This window comes from Cricetulus griseus, chromosome 2 (assembly GCF_003668045.3).
Source record: "Cricetulus griseus strain 17A/GY chromosome 2, alternate assembly CriGri-PICRH-1.0, whole genome shotgun sequence".
Taxonomy (NCBI): Eukaryota; Metazoa; Chordata; class Mammalia; order Rodentia; family Cricetidae; genus Cricetulus; species Cricetulus griseus.
The window spans coordinates 437,150,466-437,172,693 of NC_048595.1; the positions used below are offsets into that span (position 1 = coordinate 437,150,466).

Here is a 22,228-nt window from a genome sequence, read left to right on the forward strand (position 1 = left end):
GACACCAACAGCTTTGTCTTTAATTTCCTGGATCCAGGCACATTTCCATTGTGTATCAGCTGTCAACAGAGGCATCGTGAGCATGTAACCCACTGCTGGACCAAACAGGAAGGACTTCAGAGCTGGGGCACTCAGGGGCTCGGTGGCAAAGTCAGACACCGAGAGTCTGAGGCGCAGCAGCTGAGCACGTGTCAGGACTTCATCTGCTCGTCACCCTTTTCTTGAGGTTGCTGTTGGAGGTGCAGAGCAAAAGTCCTTTCTGAAAGAAAGAAGGTTGACAAGTGAGATTATTCTGGAAGCTGCTCGTTTGTGGGTATCCATGTTCCCCTCCTTTTAGGAAATACCTGTACCTAGATATCAAGACTAGGAAACCCACAGTGTGGGGACAGAAATGAGCTTCTTCCTCTAAGGGTTAGGGCCTAACTGCTCTCTCTCTCTCTCTCTTTTTAAAAAGATTTTATTTATCTATTATTTATACAACATTCTGCTTCCATGTATATCTGCAGACCAGAAGAGGGCACCAGATCTCATAACAAGATGGTTGTGAGCCACCCTGTGGTTGCTGGGATTTGAACTCAGGACCTCTGGAATAGCAGCTGGTGCTCTTAGCCTCTGAGCCATCTCTCCAGCCCCCTGTTTTCTCTTTTAAATTCCCCTTAGTGATAAAATAATTTTCCCCTTTACTTAAACCCAAGACCCAAGCTCTCCTTTTTCAGTCCTCTCCCCACTTTCTCTTTCCATTCTTCCCCTCCAGGTAACATCCTTACACATTCATCCCTGAAATGTTTGAAGTTTATTTAGGAAAAAAAAAGAAAAAAACAAAAGCTTTATTATGGGGTGAGCACGTGCCATAGTGCACACGTGGAGCTGGTCAGAGGACAACAGTTGTGCATTTAGTTCTCCCCTTCCACGTTTACTTGGGTTCTGGGGATTGACCTCAGGTTGCAAAGCTTGCATGATTACCTGCAATGCCCCCCGCCCCGCCTCCAGTGATAATGGCTTGAGTATTACTGAGAAGCTCCGAGCAGGCTCAGGAACCACAACTCATGCCTTCTGCAATTGTTACAGGCTAGAAAGAGAGTGCCACAAAGGTAGGTGTGTGTGTGTGTGTGTTTGTGTGTGTGTGTGTGTGTGTGTGTGTGACTGCCCCATTTGAGGTGGCTGAATATGTCTCACAGGGTCCACATGAACTGGGTCTTCTGTAAAGGCTTAGTAGATGGAGACAAAGGAAATTCTTTGCCTGCAGTTAATTTCCTGCCAATGTAGGGCAAAAAGGCCAAGCTGTGTTTCTTTCACTGGCTCTGGTTTCAGGGCCAGGGTGGGTTTCTTTGGCTGGCTCTAGTTTCAACCTACCTACCTACCCAAACCCACTAGACCAAGGTTCTTAAATCTCACTTGAGCACAAAGACTTGGCCTGCATTAAAATTCTCCACCCATTTTGCTTGTGCAAAATGGTCTTCATCTTGCATACCCGAGTTTCTAACTTGGTCACTTAGCAATGCTTTCTGGTTGAACGTCTAGCTCTTGGTAAGCCATGCTGTGCAATCACAATGGGAATTGGTCCACGTTTTTTGCTACTGAACTTCCACTCACTCCTCCAGGATTGGAACCCATCAGCCTTGACCATTATGATACCTGCTCCAGGAATCTTAACGTCTTCCCCTTGCACCATATAGTTTTCTTCCAGTCTTTTGACCTGGCCTTTCCTCCTTTAATTAAAAATTCCCTTGGAGTGAGCAAATCCCCTGCCTCATTCTGAATGCATTTTCCTGAGGGTCCTGGAAGAAAAAGACAGGCCATTTCAGGACCCACCTGGATCCTCTGTGAATTTACACAAACCTTTGAGTCTCCCCATTATGGCTTTGCACTTTTCCAGGTCAAGAGGGGATTCGTTACTGGTGGAAGCAGAGGTAGGGAAATCTGGGCTCCCCTCTCAGATTCAGGGAACCATAGACCCTATAGGACAAGAGGGGGTGGGGCAGAATCTGTATTTTCAGTGACTGGTAGCAAGGAAACGGATGTCCCTCTCACAGGGCCAATAGATGACTCAAAGGTGTGCTTTCCAGATACACCTATGGAAAAGTCTGGAAACTCCTTCCTGGAAATCTTTTTTGTTTTTGTTTTTCCCTTGCAGCCTTGCCAGCAGGGTCTGTTTCCTGATGAGTTGCACACAGGGCACTCTCTTCCCATCCAGCCCACCGGTCCTCCAGGTACCAGAGCATCAGAAGAGCAGGCACTCACCTTGCTTCATTTTCTCCTTGAACAAAATCCCTTTGACCTTACCACAGGTCACAGGAAGTATAGGAGAGAGAAAATCCGCAGTGTCATCATTGGACTTCCCTGGAAGTGTGAAAACAAACAGACTTGGGTAAGTGAGGAGGCCAGCACTGAGAGATGATGTTGCCAGTCACCTGCCGCCACTTTACACTTTATGGGGTCCCTGTTTCTTCCTTTGCAAACTGAAAAACAATAAAAAACAAACAAAAAAACCCAACTCTGGGTGATTGTAGATGAATGTGCAAATTGCACCTAGAGAGATCTGGCAGCTCGGAACCTCAGAACAGGCTTCTCAGGTCCAGATTCAAGAGAAACGATTGTGAAAGAGTTTAAAAATAGCTGTCGATAGTTCCTGCTTCCTTCCCCATCCAGCCTCCCTCCCTTGCTCCGCTCATTCTCTTGCTCCTGTGGAGAGAGAGTTCATGCAGGGCTGTCTCCTGGGGACAGAGAAAAGTGCAGTAAACTTCTGTGTTGAGTTAGAGGCTAACAGTAAGATAACAGCATTGGGCTAACCCTCTCTCACCTCTAACACATATTAAAAGAGTAAAAGAAAAAATGTCTACTTTCCTTTCCCGTTATTGGGAAAAGAATAGTGTTGATGTGTAGATGCTAATTACCATTAATTACTTTGGAGAGATGGAGCCTGGAGAGTCACACTGTGGGAGGAGGGGCTCCTGGGAACTGAGGGCATGGATATCCCAAAGGACCCCAAAGGATGTTCGGCTTAGGAGGAGGCAGGCTTGTGAAGTAGCCTGCCCACCCCCTGTCTCTGGGCTCCTCTTAAATATCGCACAGTAGATGAGAATCTGGAGACAGAGGCAGAATCTTGGCTCTGCACTTTCCTAGAAGGACCACTAATGTTGCAGTGGTGTTACCCAATTTGAGTGGGAGATTGCAGCAGTCAGGTCTTAATTTGAATGAGAAGCAGAGTTATAGGTAACCCCAAGTTACTATTACACACACACACCCGGGGGGGGGGGGGGAGGTTAGCATAGTGTGGGGATTTTCCACTGTTCTTTGTCTCCATGGAAACATCTTTGCTAATTTCCTGTGGTAAGCGTAGCACTAAAGAAGACAGAAGTCCTGGATATGCTTGCAAGGGGCAGTGGAGGTTTGGGGGTGCTGTGAGCAGCAAGCTAGTGTGCAGGGTCCGCCCATAAGCATCACACTCTCTTTCACCTGTGCAGGTACCCCTTGTACCTCAAATGTGATGGGCCTTTAGTTCCAGGACTTCTAAAGCCATATACCCTACCCCTAAGGGCAGTTTGCTGGTGACTTCTCAGTGGTGCTGAGTTTAGCTTAGCCTCATTTGCCCATTTCAGCAAAAGGCCTTTAGTTTAGGAACCTGAGAGAAGCCCTGTGTGGCCTTCAGCATCAGCCAGCCCCATTCTAAGGGAGCTGCAGCAGCTGGTTTAGAGCCTCATTAGTGTGAGCAAACAACCAGGAGCCTGCAAGTAAGCAATTAAAGAGAAAAACAATTTCCTGAAGCATAGAACCTCTATGGAGGGAGCCTGATAGGGAAGGGGAGTAGTGGGCTGGAAAACAAAAACCTAATTAGCGACCCCAAGACCAGCTGCTGGATATCCCAGCACACACAGAACACAGGGAGAAAGGCAAGGTAATGGTTACACCCGAGAAGATGAAATGCCCAGGGAAGATCTGCACACTTAGTGACCTGTGGACCAAGGGCCTGGGTGAGGGCGTGGGGTGGCTGCAGAAGTCACAGGGAGATCAAGAACGTCAAGACTTGCATCCTTCATCCTCACAAGCTGAAGGCAAGGATAGCCCATTTAACAGATGGGCCCGAGGCTCAGCGGTAAGGAGACCGGGCATCAGTGACATGTATAAAGGAGCTGGCCCTGGGATGCAGATGTGCCAGAGAGCTCTTGCTTTGCCATCCAACATGCCACAGAAGGAGCAGCTGGCAGCTGATGGGGTGCCTCTGGCTATTGTTAGGTTGCCCACGCTCCAGAGGCTGGTCCCACACCCAGCACATTGAAGATGGGAGGGGGACTGCGGGGGAGGGGTGGAGGTCAGGGAAAGAAAGCTGCAGGAGGGAACATGCACACTTTGGCACAATCAAAGCACATTGTATACACGATGATGTTTTAAAAGAACAAATAAAAGCATTATTTTTAAAAAGCCAAAATGGCTTAGCAGTACTCCTAATAGCACAAGCATCCAGATCAACTCCGAAGTTGTGGCCCACCAGGGTGGAAGCTGAGCTGGGGGGCGGGGAGGGGGGCAGCGCTCAGCGAGATATGGGTTCCTGCTTCCCCGAGTGTTTGATAAAAAGGAGTAAGAGGCATTTGCGATTGCTCACTTGCTTTTCCACTGTAAAGAACAAAGCTTTCAGAAGCATTTAGGTGAAGTTTTTAGCTCATTTGAGTTTTTTTTTTTTTTTTGAGTCCAATCATGACGACCAAATGAGCACATGAAGGACAAGTACTTTGTTAATGTACCTACTTGTCTTGTCCAGGCCTCTGCGTAAGGTCCCGAGAAATAATCCACTGTAGACTCAGTACAAGGATATTCCAGCAGAGGGCAGCATAGACCCAGATATGGGCATTCTCATTGGCCTAGACTCCCTTGTGTTCTGGTTTGTTAATTAAGGATAAACAGAGGCACAGAGGAGCAGAAAGGTCCACTTCCCGGCCTCACATGCCACTCACACAGTAAACAGGAGGTACACAGACAACCAATCACAACTCTGAAAGAGCCAGAGGGGAACGCTACAGAGTTTCCCGGGAACATGTCATCCGGAGACCTATGCCCCGGCGGCTGGACAGATAATGGAGGCAGGAAGACAGGATTTGTCTTGGGTGTGTGTGTGAGAGAGAGGAGGCCCTTGGGAAGGAGGGAGGAGGTAGAGAGGAGGAGGGAGGGGGAAGCACATGTCTTATGAAAGCACAATTGCAGGGCTGACTAAGGAACGCTAGGAAGGACTGGACTTTACAAAGCAGTGAGGCACTGGCTGCTCCTGGGAGCTGGGAGAGTGCCGGTGCCCCACGAAGGCGTGGAACATAAAAGAGAATCGCCAGTGATTTGAACAACCTGGGTTCTGAGTAAAAGAATATATATATATATCAGAGGGTGGACAAAGGGAGGAGAGAGAGAATGGGGAGGAGGGACAGAAGAATCCAGAGCCCTGTAGGGGATCGTTGTTTTTAGACAGCAGTTGTGTGGTAGGTCCTGGCAGTTGTGTGGTGGGGCCTGGCAATCCGAGTTTGATCTAGGAGCCCAAATACAGATGCAAGGAGAGCCGGGCGTTGGTGGCGCCCACCTTTAATCCCAGCAGAGGTAGGTGGATCTCTGTGAGTTCGAGACCAGCTTGGTCTACAAGAGCTAGTTCCAGGACAGCCTCCAAAGCTACAGAGAAACCCTGTCTCGAAAAACCAAAAAAAAAAAAAAAAAATGCAAGCAATATTCTCAAACACAGATTCTTAGTGGTGGTGATATTGTCCCCAGTAGGGTAAAAATGGGTTTTCAGGAGGGGTAAAAGATGGTATAACACACACACACACACACACACACACACACACACACACACACATTCTATGCACGGTTATACATAAGTGATACTAAGCTATAACGGGAAGGTTGTGGTGAGGAGATAAACACCCACAGGGCTCCTTAGGGCAGTGAAAGCCTGGCTTAGAGAGGGCAGCTCTGACTGGCTCCTGCTGGCTGCATTCTGAGACCTGCAGTGCCTCATCCTTTCCATCCTTACCTTGTGTGGTTTTTGGTAATAGGCTGGGCATCCTCTGAGGCCTCCTTATTCCATTTGTTTTTGAAGCCCCATTGATGACCTCTAGAAAAGAAGAAGGAAGAGGAGAAGAAAGAAGAAAGACAGACTTCCTTGCATGTGGAAGCTCCACGAGAGGTCTCCTGACCCTGGAAGGCCTGCAGAGCTGAGGACATCGGTTGACAGGTCACCTTCTCCCCCATGGGAGGAGAAGTAAATATAAAATACTTCTTTCTCATCTGGAAATTCCAGTTGTCCCAAGAAGAATGTGTATGTGCCTGTGTTGCTAGCTCACTATATAGTTCAGCACTTTCCAAATGTCTGAGACATTATAAAATCTTATATGAACAGAGGATGCATGGGAGATATAAGAAGGGGGCCAGGTGTGGTGCACACACCTTCAATCTTGGTACTTGGTAGGCAGAGGCAGGTGTATCTCTCTGAGTCTGAGGAAGGCTGATCTACATAGTGAGTTCAGGCCAGCTAGGGCTACATTAAAAACAACAACAAAACAAGACAAAACAAAACTGCTCCCCCTGCCAAAAGAGTAAGATGGCTAACACTTTTTGTTTGCTTGCTTTTGGGAGACATGAATGGGTCTTACTATGTAGCTCTGACTAGCCTGGAACTCAACATATAGACTAGGCTGGCCTCAAAGAGATTAACTTCAAAGATATCCACCTGTCTCCACCTCCCAAGCACTGGGATTAAAGGCACAGGCTACCACACTCAGCTGGCATAATATATTTTATTGTAATAGAACTACAGCACCAGAGATATGAAATTAGAGTCTACCCTACTGCTAACCACTAAGAGGCTGGGGCTGGTTAAGAGCGTGTACTGCTCTTACAGAGGACTGGAGGTCAAGTCGCAGCCACCGTGTGGCTCGAAACCCTCTGCAACTCTAGTTCCAGGGCATCTAATGGTTCTGGTCTTCTGTGTGCCTATGTATATTCCCCTCCACCCTCAAAATTAAAATAAGATAAATCTTGAAGAAACTACCACCATATGGTTATTTATGTAGTATTAGAGATGAATGCCCAAAGATACCCTAACAGACTATTAGCATACCCGACCCTTTCGTATTAAATATGTAAGGTCTTAAAAAAAAGAAAAAAAAAAAAAGGGATTTTGAGAGCCCATCCCATGTGAAGGGATGCTCTCTTGGCCTGGACACATGGGGGAGGGCCTAGGCCTGGCCCAGGATGATGTGGTAGACTTTGGGGAGCCCCTTTTGAGGGCCTTACCCTGCCTGGGGAGTGGAGGGGGGATGGCTAGGGGCAGGTGGGATGTTGGGGGGAGGGGAGGGAGAGGGAGAAGGGATTGACATGTGAAGCAAGCTTGTTCCTAATTTGAACTAATAAAAGAATAAAATAAAAAATAAAAAAAAGAATACCTGACCCTTTCAACTTCATGTCTCTGTGAGGCTAGATTTCCCCTGTTCTCAGCCACAGCCACTCATAACCACGAATTCAGGAACAACTATAAAAATCTGTCTCTTATGAAGTCCGAAACTACCGAGATCTGTAGAACACAGACTGACACCAATCTTCTAATTTTGTTTTTGCTTCAGAAATACTTTTTTGCTGTTGTTGTTGTTGTTGGTTTGTTTTTCCAGACAGTGTTTCTGTCCTGGAATTCTCTCTGTAGACCAGGCTGGCCTCCAACTCAAGAGATTCCCCTATCTCTGTCTCCCCGAGTGCTGTAATTAAAGGTGTGCACCACCACTGCCTGGCTCAGAAATATATTTGTATACAGAGTTATACGACCAAACAAATTGTTTCACTCTAAATAAAGATTTTTAAATTACTGGTTTTAGCTATGAATAATGTACAAATAAGCAGACACAAACAACATGGACACAGACCTTTGGAAGTTCTTAGTAATCGTTAAGGTCGTAAAATCTGAAGGGTTGAGACCCTCTGACTTAGGTCTCAGCTGAGGTGACCTGTGGCTATGGCCTTATGACCTGTGGCTATGCTTCTTTAACAAAAACTTCTCCTCAGCCACAGTAGATCATTGCCTCTTTGCCCCTCTCACACCCATCCTCATTCTCTGAACTTTTCTCTCCTAACATTGAGTTCATGTACCTCCCCACCCCTGTGCCAGCTCTAAGAGGCCCTGCCATACTGAGCCTTTCCAATGGCAGGTCCCATCCTCAGCCTTACCCTGTGATCTGGATGTCTGAGCACGTTTAGTTTTTGCCATCTGAGACCTGGTCACCATCTTCAAGGTCCTGGTTGAGTCACCCTTCCTCGGAGTCCTCTGACCCACCACTTTGAGCTTCTCTTGGACTCCAAGTCCAGGTGAGGCCACCCCTGGGCCAAGAGAGACTCGTGAATGGAGGTCCCCAGTGTTAGCACTCAGCCATCTGTACCCGCCTGTCCTTGGGATTCTGACAGGAGACGCCCTCAGCTGCAGCCGCTAAGAGCACATCTGTGCACGTTCGTTCCCTTTTATAGGGCTCTGCCCACCTTCCAGTTTTCTTTCTCGTTCTCTCTCTTTGCTTCTCTGCCTCTCTCTTCTCTTTTGCTGTTCCTGTCTCCAGAGGCCGGTTTCCCTTCTTCCCTCCCCCATTTCCCATTTGCTTTCCCCCAATAAAAAACACCTCCACCCAAGCTCTGTCCCATGGCATCTTTCTCTGGTTGCCACTTTTTAAAATTACAACACCCAGTGAACCTTTTCTTCTTTCACGGACTTCCCTACCTAACCTACCCTCCCTTCCAGACCTCTGTACCCCGACACCTCACTTTGCTTTTATTGATTGAATTAACCAGACAAATATAGGATTGGGGGGGTTGCTTTCTGCTTCCTGTTTCTAAGACTCCTGAACCATGAGGTGGTCCCATCAGACCTGAATAGCAAAGCCCTGAGATTCTTCAGGTGGGGAGGGAGGACCTTCCATGTAGTACCCATGTGCAGAACAGACATCATCTAAAAGCCACCCAGCATCTCTTGCAGGTAAAGTGTACAGAGGCACATAAGGGACAGGCATAGTGCCTGCCACAAAGGCAGTTCCCAGGAGTGTCACTGGAGGGTGTGGCTAGGGCCCAGGGGCTCTTTGGTATCAGGGCTGGTGGATCAGTGGGTTTCATTGAGGAGAGGGAGGACACAGTACTTTCATTGCTAGGACTTTGGGAGCTGACACCCACCAGGACAGTCACAGTCTCCCGGCACAAGGATGCCTCTCCAGAGTTCTACTCTTCTGGGGTTTGTCCCTGTGGTGGTTTGAAAGAAAATACCCCCAAAAGGGAGTGACACTATTAGGAGGTTTGACTTTGTTGGGGTAAGTATGGGCATATTGGAGGAAGTGTGTCACTGTGTGTGTGGGGGTGCTTTGAGGTTTCATACATGCTCAAGCCATGCCCAGTGTCTCAGAGCATTTTCTGTTGCCTGCATAGCAAGGTTTAGGACTCCCAGATACATCTCCAGCAGGCCATCAAGTTGTTGTGCCATGATGACAATGGACTAAATCTCTGGAAATGTGAGCCACCCCAATTAAATGTTTTCCTTTATAAGAGTTAGTGCAGTCATGGTGTCTCTTCACAGCAATAGAAACCCTAAGATCCTGCCCCTCAGATCTAGGACCCTGGCTCTTTTCCATTTTATCTCAAAGTAGCAACTTGTTAACTCCCCCTCTAGTTTGGAAGGATGGTTGTTGTCCTCATGAATACAAAGAGGAAATCTGTCATTCTCCATCCTTCACCTTGGACTGTAACCTGCCGTCAGAACAGAAGGATTCCAGCATGCTCCAGTTCACCAGTTACTCAGTGGCAAAACTGGTCTGGTGAAATTTAAAGCCAGATCACCACACTGCCCAGACTGAGCTCCTGTGTGCCTTCTCAGTGAGCCCAGAGCAAACTCCAGCCTTTACCAGATCTACAGCTCCTCAGGAGCCTTGGCCAGTCTCCCCATCTCACCTTGTGGGGGTCTTTTCTTCTGATGTCTTCTTTTGGGAGTTGACCAGATGCATCTTTTCTTCTTTTTTGCTAAGAAGAAAGGATACAAAGTCTTTTATAGCCACAAACATAGATCTGTCAATGGTTTTTATTTAAAAAAATTAAATTATATTTTTATCCATTAATTGTGTGTGCATGTGTATGTGTGTGTGTATGCATGCATTTATGTGCATGTGTCCATGTGTGTTCTTGTGTGTATATGTATGTGTGTACATGTGTATTTATGTATGTGTGTATGTGTGTGCATGTGTGTGTAGCTTCCAAGCTCACTCCTAACCTTTTAAAGTGTTAGCTGGAAAGGAGGCAGCAAACTTCAAGGACAAGTGTTAAAATGAGAATTTTTGTATTAGTTACTAAGCTCGAATAACGGTACAGCCTATGGATGACTTTTGGGCATGAGGAACCAAGAATCTGTGAAGGAAAAAAGTCACAAGATGTTAGAAGATAAAGACTTGAGCGGCCAGAGCACTGGGTGGGTTGCCTGCTACCCACGATGCCTTGAAGGCACCAATCACCATGGCAGGATCTGAGGTGGGAAACAATTAGGTTTAGGAGGGTCCCAGGAAGCAATGGGGAAGCCAATGGATGACGGTGTCAGAGAGGTCACAGTGTTTGCTATTATTATTCCTGTTATTACTATTACTCTTGTTATTATTACTACTATTATTACATTTATTGGCAGTGGTGTGTTGGACACGTGTGCCATCGTACACATGTGGAGGTCAAGAGACAACTTGAATGAGTTGGCTGTTTCTCCCCCTTATGGGTTTCATCGATCAAATTCAGATCATCAGGTGTGGTGGCAGGCACCTCTAGCCAAGGAGCCATCTTGCTGGGCCAATAATAGCACACATTTTAATTGAATGGTGACACCTTGGAAAAGAAGCTGGGAGAGCAAAGAGCGAGGCAGGAAGTAGGTAGCCAAGTGGACATCCAACCTGCTTGCCACCATGGGGTATTGCCTGAATGTGACTTACCAGGAAGCAGTGTCCTCCTGGTAGACCAACTGTGGTTAAGAGATTGTTATTGGACAGATACGCTAAGCAGTTGTGGGATAGGAGTCTGGTGATTCTGAGGGATGCTTGGTTCAATCTGACTAAGTGTCTGCTTGTTACGGATCACCTTCACAAGTCCTTTGAGGAAGGTGGAATGAAAAGAAGTCGCAGAAACACAGCAACGGTAGAAACTGGTTGCATTGTGGGTGCTAGGATGTGTCACAGCTGGAAGAACAGAAAGCATCTCAAGGGAAAGGATGTCTCTACCTTTCTTGTTGGCAGGTGTGCTGGGTGCTTCCTGGGGCAGCTCCAGGTCATTTGGTGCAGGAGACTCATCTTTTACTGCTGGCAAAAGAAAAAGAACCCATCTCAGAACTCAGAATGGACTAAAGAGAAAATTGGAAGGGAAATCAATAGAACTTAAATGGTAGGGAGTGAAGGCAGGGATCTGACAGCTCACAGGGGTTTGCCTTCATCTGACCTTGTTATTATTTTTAAAGTTTTTTGCGTATGGGTATTTTGCTTACATGTGTGTCTGGTGCCCACAAAGGCCAGAAGAGGGTGTCAGATCCCTTGGGTCTGGAGTTACAGATGGTTATGAGCTACCATGTAGGTGCTGGGATTGAACTCAGGTCCTCTGGAAGAGCAGCCCATGATCTTAGCCACTCAGCCACCTCTCCAGCCCTGACCACCTTGTTGTTACCTATGCATCTGCTAACAGCAAATATATTTAGAAATTTTACTAACTTTGATGCAATAAGAAAAACAAAGGGACTTGAAATACATTATTACAGACAAAGGTTCATTTCCTTAATGCTGTCTGTTGTTTACACAACACCATGAAAATTGTCTTAAATTCTGGCTTCTTTACGGTCAGGTAACTGAGGCACATTGTAAATCATCTACAGACTTTTGAATAATTTCTTTTCATATAATTTTAGTAACATATATTCTTAGTATTCCATACTATGTAAAATTGACTAACAATGAGGGACTGTTCCCACAGTCAGGGTGACAACAAGGCTAGCCACACTAGTTGCATCACCCACCACTGGGGGACACACAGGGTGTTTGTTGGTCTATCTAGCATCTTGTTAGGACCATTTTGAGCCTTACTTATTGCAGCGACTTCATCACAGCAACCAGCCCTGCCTTGTCTTCTTCTCTCCTGGAGGCCACCATAGTCCCTTGTGGCTGAGGAATCTTCTCTGTTTGCCAGTACCTTATGCATTTTAGAGTCTAGCAGGGATGAAGGGACTTTCTGACCTCTGTGATTGGCTCTTCTAAGTCTACTTTTCCAGTCCCGCCTCCTTGCCCTCTCCACAACTCTCCCTCCCTTCAGGAGCACAGGTCTCCTGCCTCCCTAAGTACCCCAGCAGAGGTAAGTTTAAACCATCTCAACTAAGAGTTAAGTCAGCCTTAACCAGCATTACCTTGCACAGAGCCAGGGGAACCGGGAGGCTGCCCTCCTGAGTCTTCTTCCTCCTCAGCCTTGGATGTTAAGTTGTCTTGGATCACTGGAGGAGGAAGCAAAATCTTGGGTTACCAGACTTGGATTTCAGGGAGGAGAGTGGATAGTGTGAGTGCCCAGAAAAGGATGCACATGAAGGCCAAAGGAAGATTACCTGGAATGGAGCCTGAGGGACTGGGGGGCGTCTCTGTAGAGTCGTCTTTATCATTTCTCGGGGGATCCCTGGAAGACTCTGAGCAGAGGGAAGAAAAAGAATTGAAGCTTTCAGGATGAGCAAGCAGGGACCAGAGTGGTAAAGAGAACAGATGTGATTCTAACTACCCAGCAAGGAACGCAAGTGACCTGGGTAAAATAGGATAGAGACGGAACAGCGAACAGAACAGTCACTTACTCTTTTTTTTTTTTTTTTTTTTTTTTTTTCTTTTTTTGGAGACTTTCCTGGAACTAGCTCTTGTAGACCAGGGTGGTCTCGAACTCACAGAGATCCACCTGCCTCTGCCTCCCGAGTGCTGGGATTAAAGGCATGTGCCACCACTGCCCGGCCAGTCACTTACTCTTAATTAGCAACTCATTAATTTAATAACAGTATTTACTCTTTTTTTTTTAAAGTGGAAGATGAACCCTTCTGTTGACTTTAGCTTTCTGATTATGTTAAATGTATCAGAAGAGTGAGAGAAATGTCACTGAGTTCAAACAGGACTCCTTTATTCTCAGTCCTGGAGAGCAGGGAATCCATAATAATGTATCTTTGGCAATGTCAGTAGCACCTCCTGCTGTAGTTAATGTCACTAAACTGTGTTATAATATTAATGATGGTTTGGGGAAGGCAAGTGGCATAAGTCTGGAAGCTAAATTAGGTCCAATAGACCTTTAAAATTTTTGTAATATTTTCTAATAATTTTAATGCCATATATGTCTTGGAATCTAATCCATCTAATAATAAATAAGGGGGGTTAGGGATGTAGGTCATTGTTTGTCCAGCATGCAAGAAGCCCTGGGCTCTACTCTTAACGCACTATGAAATAAAAAAGGAATGAATAAGGCTGAGACTCAAAGGCTTCTATAGTCAGGGGAGAATCATCACTATACGTGTATAACAAGCTATGTGTCAGTTCAGAACAGGAAGTGAGGTTCATATACTACGGATTGAACCCAGAAGTCCTTCATCCTTAAGGTGAGTGATCTTCCACTGGGCTACATCCCCAGACACCCATCACTTTGAAGGTTTCCTTTGCAGCGTGAGTCTGTGGAAAGCCCCCCCCTTCTCTCCCCATCTATTCCCAGGCCCATCTTTTCATGCCTATCTATTTCTCCTGAGGTTCCAAGCACAGCCTTCCATTTGGCATGTGTATGTTCTTCCTCCACAGCCCAGTCAGCGTTACTTTGCATAGTGTCGGGGGAAGTGCTGGCCTTCCTTTCTGAGTCCTCTTCCTTATCAGTTGTAGCTGTTAGGTTGTAACTGGCAGATGAAGGAGGAAGGAAAAGCATGGATTCCAGGACTGGCTATGAGGAAGAGAGTGAATGCCTAACCTAACAGTTCTCCACCGGTGGATTTCCATCCCTTTGGCAACCCTCCATCTCCAAAGACAGTTACAATCCGTAACAGTAACAAAATCACAGATATGAAATAGCAATGACAATAATTTTGTGATTGAGCATGACCACAACACAGCATTAGCAAGGTTAAGAACCATTGCCCTAAAGGGTCAGAGAAGGTGAAGTACCAAGGCCAAGGGCGGAGGATGGGGTGTCCAGGTGTAGGAAGAGGGTGTTCTGGGATCTGAGCCTCCCTGGCCACTGGCCACTGGCAATGCTTGTGATTTTCTTAGAAAGGGTTGTGTGGAGGTAGGTGGGTGCACAGAAAGGAACAGATGAACAGAAGGAAGCAATTGGGGGCTCTAAGTGGCAGGGAGCAAGCATTCCTAGGGAGGGTTACAAGCTGAAGGAGAGAAATCTGTTTCTTGCCTGCAGTGGTCTTTCCTTCCCGAATGAAGCCAGGGGGAGGCACGGCTGTGTGAGAAGGGCTGGGCTGCTCATCCAGGATCTCAGTGATTTGGTGTGAGGCTTCTCGGGGCTCACAGACTCTTGGTGCAGAGGACAGATGACTTGGTGGAGATGGTTCGGGTGGGGGCAGTGGCAGCAGAGTCCGGAAGGAGTGCCCTTCTGCTGGGTCGGTTGGGGCTTTGGGTAGGGTATGAGCAGTTCTCTTATTCTCTTCATAGGCAGTACGAACTGGAATTAGCAAAGGAGCACACATCATGACCCTGGAGATTCACAAGTCATATGGCAAAAAGGATTGCCTAGTGCACCTTTTTTACCCACAGCACAGGAGGCAGAGTTACTGATTTCCCCCAGATACACAGATCTGTTCCTTCCGGGAGGAACAGGTTCCTCCCCACAAGTTCCTCCTTGTGGCTGCTTTTGATTTTTATTTCATTTGGATACTCAGTCACTGATATATCACCAAAAATGAGTTGGCCTTCTAGAAACCTACTCCTGTGGAAGCTCCCTAAAATAAATACATATATGTGGAATTTAAATGGAGTTATCATATAATGGGGGAGACAATGCCCCAATAAGATACCATATGCTACCAAATAAAACTCCTAGTCCCAGGAATGTGTTACATCATTTTGAGTCAGTGGCCAAAGGCATGCCACAGGTTCCCCTGCCCCCAAACACTACAGGCTACTGCCAATGCTATTGGTTACTGTTTATGACCTGCTGGTAAGACCCTACTGCTGAACGAATCATACACTTAGGTCATCTAACATGGAGAAATCAAGATGGCGCTTTACCCCTACTGACCAGCATTCGTAGTGCTGGAAGCCGTCCTATGCATCAATCTCACCCAGCTAGGGATGCCGTGACCTACAACAGTGAGCTACAATACTGTGACCTGCCATTCTCACGGGTGCAACAGCGGCACAAACATTATGAGACTGACCCACTACCTTTTATCATTTGAAGTGGAGAGCCCCACCTCTAGATTTGAGGATTTGAAGATCCACCTTTAATCTGGGCCATCCCTTCTTCTGGAAGCCTACAGAAGGAACATGGAAGAAGGAAGCTTGCTCTCTTTACCTGCTTGTTCTTGCTGGCAAGTCCATTCCTTCATTGGCACTAGAGACTACTTCTTTGGGATTCCAATGTATACTGAAGACCAGTTGAGATACCCAGCTGGTATCCTGGACTGAACAACTTCTGGATTCTTGGACATTCCATCGGTAGACTAGCTGGACTACAGCCTGTAAACCATTCTAATAAATCCTCTTCCTATATATAGATTCGTTCTATCTTTTCTGTTCCTCTAGAGAACCCTAATACATCCACAGATCAGTGCACCACTGAATCCTCATCAGAGAAGCTTCTTTTTGCAGTTGATGGGAGTTAACACAGAGCTTACCATCTGCACAACATTCAGAGAGTGGGAGATGTCTTAGTTGGGATTTCTATCGCTGTAACAGAACACCATGACCAAAAAGCAAGTTGGGGAGGAAAGGGTTTAATAGGCTTACACTTCAGCATTGCTGTTCATCACTGAAGGAAGTCAGGACAGGAACTCAAATGAGGCAGGATTCCGGAGGAAGGGGCTTTTGTGAAGTGTATTTTACCTTTACACAGGAAAAGCAGGCACCAGAATGCATATTCCCACACTGGAGATAAACCCAGGCTTTTAGCGTAGCAGCACTGTACACGTAAAATTTATTGGAGAAACCACATTACCGTTTTTGAAGCTTCTGAAAATTGCCGCCAGGCTGGGGTATTCTCGTAGGTTGACCTGGCTGAACAGTATCATTAACAGTGATGGTTGGAAAGTCCGCTCCAGACTGGTGAGAACATTGTGCACCACTTTGGATAGAGGGACCAGATTTTGACAGGCTTGCAGAGATTCCTTCAAAGAGTGGAGCAAAGATTAGTGTGAGCGATTCTTTGTTGAACTGAGAGCTCTGTGTTTGTGGTTTTCTATGTTGTAAGAAAGCTGCTTTTGGCCGAGCGGTGGTGGCTCACTCCTTTCATCCTAGCACTCGGGAGGCAGGTGGATCTTTGTGAGTTCAGGACCAGCCTGGTCTACAAGAGCTAGTTCCAGGACAGCCTCCAAAGCCACAGAGAAACCCTGTCTTGAAAAACCAAAGGGGGAAAAAAAAATACTTTGGAGCTGCTACAGATGGTTAAGTGGGTGGAGGCACTGGCCATGAAAGCTGATGGCACAAGGTTGATTCCCGGGATTCATAGGGTGGAAGGAGAGAACAGATTCTATGAGTTGACCTTCGAACTCCAGCTGTATATCAAGCACTTGCCCACCTCCACCCCCAAATCATTTAATTTACAAAAATTAAATGATTGTAATTTACAAAAAAAAAAAAAAAAGTAAGAGGCCAGGCTTGGTGACATATGCCTTTAATCCCAGTAGATGGCAGTCAGATCTCTAATTTTTTCTATTTGAGGCCAGCCTGGTCTACAAAATGAGGTCCAGAATAGCCAGGGCTACACAGAGAAACCCTGTCTCACAAAACAAAACAACAAAATTTAAGCAATATTTTTTTTTAATTTAAGAGGAAATTTAATACAAAATGTAGAGTTAAGTCCTCAAAACAGAAGACATAGGAGGAGAGGACTGACTGCAAAATTCTCCCAGTGAGTGTCTGCTAGGCTTGGTGAGCTAGTCCTTGGGTGCCCACCACCAGATGGACATGGTGGGGTCTTGCCCTGGTGGAGCACTGCCCAGGTGGGAGCACTGCCTAGAGGGGCTCTGCCCAGGTGGAGGAGGGCGTCCAGCCCTGAACAGAAAGTCAGTAGAGCCCATCGCAACTGAGAAAAGGGTCATAAAGGAAAACACGGGCATCTCAGGACTGGTGGGTACCCTCCTGAGCAACAGTGTGGGCTATCAGCTGATGAAGGAGCTGAAGGCGCCAAGACTTGGGAATCCCTGCTGTGCTTTTCCTTAACCTGGAATTCAAAACCACTTAAAAACACCAAAATTGCATAAAAGTCACTAAGTTTGTACACACAGCCATGTCCTCCAGTGCCTGCCTTACATCAGAATGGACTAGGGAGCCTGCAAGATGACACATCAGGTAGAGGCTTCTGCTGCCAAGCCTGATAACCTGAGTTTACCCCTGGGACCACATGGCAGAATGAGAGAACTAGCACCCACATGTAATTTCCTCATGCCACCACACACATGCCATGGCACATGTGTACAACACACTCATTCACATACCCACACCACAAAAACATGCAATTACTTTTAGCATGACCTGGGAGCCCCATGTTCTTATACATTAGGATAATGCCTGTGCTGGGCTGAGCAGCTTCTTCATCTGAGCAGCCAAACAAGATACATCCTTTGGAGCTCGAGAGTATGAACTTATTTGGAAAAAGGTCTTTGGGGATGTAACTGAGAATGCTGAGACTCTCCTGGATCAGAGCAGTCCCTACACACAGGTGTCCTCATTAGAGGAAGGAAGAGAGAAGAGAAGACGATGCAGAGATCTGAAGAGACCTCAGTGAAGTGTTAGTCTAAGAACCTGAAAGCTGCTGTCTAAAAACCGAAGCTAAATGGAGGCCAGAAATGAATCCATCTCTGAGCTTCTAGAAAAAGTCAACTTGTCAACACCTCAATTTGGGTCTTCTGGCCTCCAACTTCTGAATTCTGGTTTGTGGTCCTTTTCTATGGTAACACCTACAATATACCCTGTCACTAATACAGCCCCATGGTACCCTTTCTCCCAACCATTTCCCTGCTGCAATAATGATCACAGTCAAAATGGGCCTTCCCTGTTCTAGAAGCCCTGGTCAGTTGTGGTCCTAGATCTCAATAGCGGAGCATACTTATTGGGGAATGGCCTGCCTTGTGGAGGGTCCCTAGGCCTCACCTTGTACATTTTCTCAGTGATGAAGGAGTTGTCCCGGAGGGCTTCGAAGAAGGGGAATGGCTTGTTGATGGCGTAGGCAATGTCCAGCTTTGTGTATATGAAGTGCTGGAGCAGCGCCTCTTTCAAGGCGTTGGTCACAGTGAGCATCCTAGAGAAAGAGGCAGGCTGAGGGGACAGAGGCAAAGGCTCCCAGGAACATGGGGAGTTGCTCTTGCTGCAATGGGTACTTGAAGATAAGACATCCTAGTCCTCAAGCATCCCTTAGCAGTCTACAGACCCAAGTCTGGTTTAAAGATCTATAGATAGAGCAAACAAAGGCAGTGGCTGAGAGTCGGGCAATAGCATACTACCATCCTGAAAGGGATTTTGAAAATATCCATTATTCACCAAGTGGTTCCTATGTCCAGCCTTTGTTCTGAGGGTTTCATAGTAGTAACTCACTGAGTTCACAAATTATTGTAAGATAGTCACTGTCATTGCAACTATGTAACTGTGGAGAACTTTAAAGCAGACAGAGGGGGGGTAACCCTCATTCTAGATTATACAATGTTGAAGAGGCAGAGTACATATCAAATCCTAACTTTCTGGTTGCTTGTTTGCAGTTGAATGAGAGCTTGGCTACACTGAGCAGGGTTAGAGCAGATCACCCACACTGCAGCCAAGCCCATCTAGTGGCAATGCTCACAAGAAAAGGGACTGCCAAAAGTGGGGAGCTAGGAACCTGGTAATTTTTTTTGGTTTTTTTTTTTTTTTTTTTTTTTTTGGTTTTTTGAGACAGGGTTTCTCTGTGTAGCTTTGGAGCCTATCCTGGCACTCACTCTTGTAGACCAGGCTGTCCTCAAACTCACAGAGATCCACCTGCCTCTGCCTCCTGAGTACTGGGATTAAAGGCGTGTACCACCAACGCCCCACCGGAACCTGGTAATATTTAGACACTGAAAAATCACACATTTTGACACAAACAGGTAAAATGAAATCAGGAAGGATGTGAAAAATAGGATTGGTCAAAGTGATGTCACCATTTGGATTTATGAAGCCATTGCATTCTTAAGGACAGACCTGTGCCTTTCCTCATTCCTATAGGATGTTCATAAAATCCACCACTCCCAGAGTGTGAGAAAAGAACCAGTCATTTATAACAGGACGAAAACTTCCAGGTGACAGTTTTGGCAAAGTGTTGTAACAGGTGCCATCTTCTAGGGGGCACTTTTGTTGTTGTTTGGCAGTACTGGGGATTGAGCCCTTGGGCATCTTTGGTAAGTGCCCTATTAAAGTTTTGTTGTTGTTGTTGTTGTTGTTGTTGTTTTTAAGCACAAAGTACATGAGGATTCCCCCCTTTCACCTTTTGTTAAATAGAATAGTAAACTGCAATTAGTGTGTATTTCTAGGAAGTTAATCCCAGTGGCAAATTAAGCAGTCCTGCTCACTTCTACTAATTTCCAAATTTCTTGACTTTGGCAGGAGAAAATTTGAGGAAAGAAGAAGAAGAAGAAGAAGAAGAAGAAGAAGAAGAAGAAGAAGAAGAAGAAGAAGAAGAAGCAGCAGCTATGGCAGTATTGTATGTGCCATCAACAGCCTTCAGTCCCAAGGAAATCCTGGCAGCTGAGGACAGGTAGGAGAGAAAGTTGTTGATTAAAGTCATGGGTGTGTGTGTGGGGGGAGGGCACCAGAATGGACACATACTCTGGGCTCTGTTTAGGATGACTTACTATATAGAAGCACTCAGACTAAGACAGTGACAGAGAATGAATTCTCATTCATCACCTGCCACAGTTTCCAAAGGATGAAAAGCAGGCCCCAGAGGGGATAAGTAACCAAGCCAGAGGAAACCAATGGCACGGCAGAGTCTGACGCTAACATTTCGTTTCTCACTGTGCAAGATGCTGTATCTCAAGCCTGACAAAATGACTCAGAATCTCTATGAGTTTGAGGCCAGCCTGGTCTACTTAGTAAGTTCCAGGACAGCCAGAGATGCATAGTGAAACTCTGTCTTGAAGTTAAAAACAGTAAGAAAAAAAAAAAAAGATACTGCATCTCACAGATACCTGCATTTGGGTTTTTATTATGTTGAGGGTCTTACTAATAAATTAGGAAAAGGCAAACACCCAGTAGGAAAGACAAAGCCCAAACATGAGCAATCAGTAAATGAAGCTGCGTGTACAAAAAGTGCATTAAGTGGGAGTAGCCAGAAAAGCGGGAATGGCTTGACAGTGCAAATTCATGTCAAAGTGATCCTCGGAGAAAACAGTATCGACAACCCTGATAATGGTAGAAAGGTAAACCAGCTCAAGCGTTCATGCCTCATTTGGTAATCACTGTCATGAGCCCTAAAATACGAATCCCCTTGAATTTTCATGCACAGGAATGTATTTCAAGGAAACGAACATGAATATACCAAAAACAACAACAAAACAACAAAAACAAATCTCATGACATGCTACAGAGAAGTAAGCACACTCCTCACTTTCTCTTTCTCATTAGCTCCAAAATGAGGCAAATGCCTGGTAGATGCTGAAGGCACTGCCCACCAGGGTCCAACCTCGGGAACACGCACAGGACAGTATCCCCAACAGCTTTTAACATTCAGAAAAGGAACTCTGTGTTAGTTTCCACCACACTCCCCTCCATCCCCCTTATCCACCTCCTAGCAGGGCCCAGGCACCCTCCCCGAGTCTCTGAAAAGCACTTGTTTGCCAAGAAAGAGCTTAGGGACCCTAAGTCCAGCAGATAAAAGTCGATCCCCAAGAATGAAGAGTTCAGCGCTGCAGAGCCCAAGGGCAGAACGCACCTTGATGCCGGGCTGTCACCCAGGTTCCCTAGTCCAGAGATCATTTAAGGAGATCCGGGACCCTGCCTGGAGACGCCTTCCGGGTCCAGTCTAGAAGTCCTGGTGGCCTGGCCACGCCACCGCTTCAGGTTTCCAGAAAAGAAAACCGAAAGTGATCTCAGCACACAGAGCAGGAAGCCCGGCAGCATCCAGCGCGCCACTTCTTCCCTCCTCCCCCATCTGGGGAGGCTCCCCAGGGCGGTTAGTAGTTTGGGTTGCAGAGGCGCTGCTGTGAATCCAGATTCTTCTAGGGTGGAGTGACAGGCTGGGGAGGCTAAGGACCAATACTGGAGAACATGGGAAGGGGTTTCCACTGTCTCCTTCTCAACCTGTCTCTTTTTCCCTAGTGGCCCTGTTTTAACGTTTTTGGAAGACTGAAATGTCCTCAAACTGGATTGTGGTGAAGGTTAGACTGAATAAATTTGCTAGAAATTGTCAAATTAAAAAATCAACAATAACACTAGCCAGAGACATGTTTGACATGCTTAGAATTGGTCGGGGAAAACTATAGGAGAAAATTGAAATGAAAGACAAGCAAGTGACCCCCCCTGCCCCCCGGCCCCCAGCCCCCCCCGCCCCCGCCCCCGCTCCCGCCCCCCCACTCCCGCCGCCCCCACTCCCCGCCGCCCCCCCCCGCGCCCGCCGACGGGCAGGTGAATACTGGCAGACAGATGCTGCAATGCCCTTTAAAGATCCCAAATGAGCCTGAACTGAGAGTTTTGTGTAACCATGTCGAATATTCCCCAAATGTATTGACCCATGAAGAACTCCCGCCCAGGACACCCATGAGGACTCTTCAGCTTTAGACTTGAACCAAGGCTAGCCCACACATGAGAGAGTCCCTCTGCACTTCCTAAGGAGGCACCAACAGTCACATTCCAGCCAAGTACAGTCAGGGCAGCAGGCTTGACCCAGACTGTCCCAGGGATGGGAACTGAGGGAGGAGGGGAGCAAGGCAAGTCCAAGTTAATTCAGTGTGTGTGTGTGTGTGTGTGTGTGTGTGTGTGTGTAATTCAGTGTGTGTGCGTGTGTGTGTGTGTGTGTGTGTGTGTGTGTGTGTAAGCATGCTTGTGTG

General features: G+C 46.6%; 1 protein-coding gene across 4 annotated transcripts; it reads right to left on the reverse strand.

Annotated features, from left to right (window-relative positions):
* On the reverse strand, positions 1 to 21,268 carry LOC100751025 (sp110 nuclear body protein). Of its 4 annotated transcripts, none has more exons than XM_035441084.1 (13): positions 21,115 to 21,268; positions 18,327 to 18,474; positions 16,174 to 16,342; positions 14,413 to 14,679; positions 12,602 to 12,679; positions 12,410 to 12,493; positions 11,244 to 11,318; positions 9,943 to 10,011; positions 8,191 to 8,340; positions 6,008 to 6,088; positions 2,242 to 2,340; positions 1,636 to 1,778; positions 1 to 259 (listed from the first exon to the last, which is right to left on the reverse strand). In XM_035441084.1, exons 1-13 carry the CDS (start codon positions 21,156 to 21,158, stop codon positions 200 to 202), a joined length of 1,467 nt encoding a protein of 488 aa, XP_035296975.1. In that variant the 5' UTR covers positions 21,159 to 21,268; the 3' UTR covers positions 1 to 199. The 4 variants fall into 4 exon arrangements, with proteins under 4 accessions (XP_035296975.1, XP_027253221.1, XP_035296976.1 ...); XM_027397420.2 differs by having other exon boundaries at positions 11,244 to 11,321; XM_035441085.1 differs by lacking the exon at positions 1,636 to 1,778 and having other exon boundaries at positions 11,244 to 11,321.
* Positions 21,269 to 22,228: the final 960 nt, after the last annotated feature.

What these genes read in the sequence shown, in the direction of transcription:
- LOC100751025 (XM_027397420.2), bottom strand. Translation starts at nt 21,158, where the DNA reads ATGATCTCTGGACTAGGGAACCTGGGTGACAGCCCGGCATCAAG. An exon ending in TCCCTCAGGCTCCATTCCAG is followed by an intron (nt 12,494 to 12,601) that starts GTAATCTTCCTT and finishes TTCCTCCTCCAG; the next exon opens with TGATCCAAGACAACTTAACA. An exon ending in TCAGACATCCAGATCACAGG is followed by an intron (nt 6,089 to 8,190) that starts GTAAGGCTGAGG and finishes CTTCTTTTCTAG; the next exon opens with AGGTCATCAATGGGGCTTCA.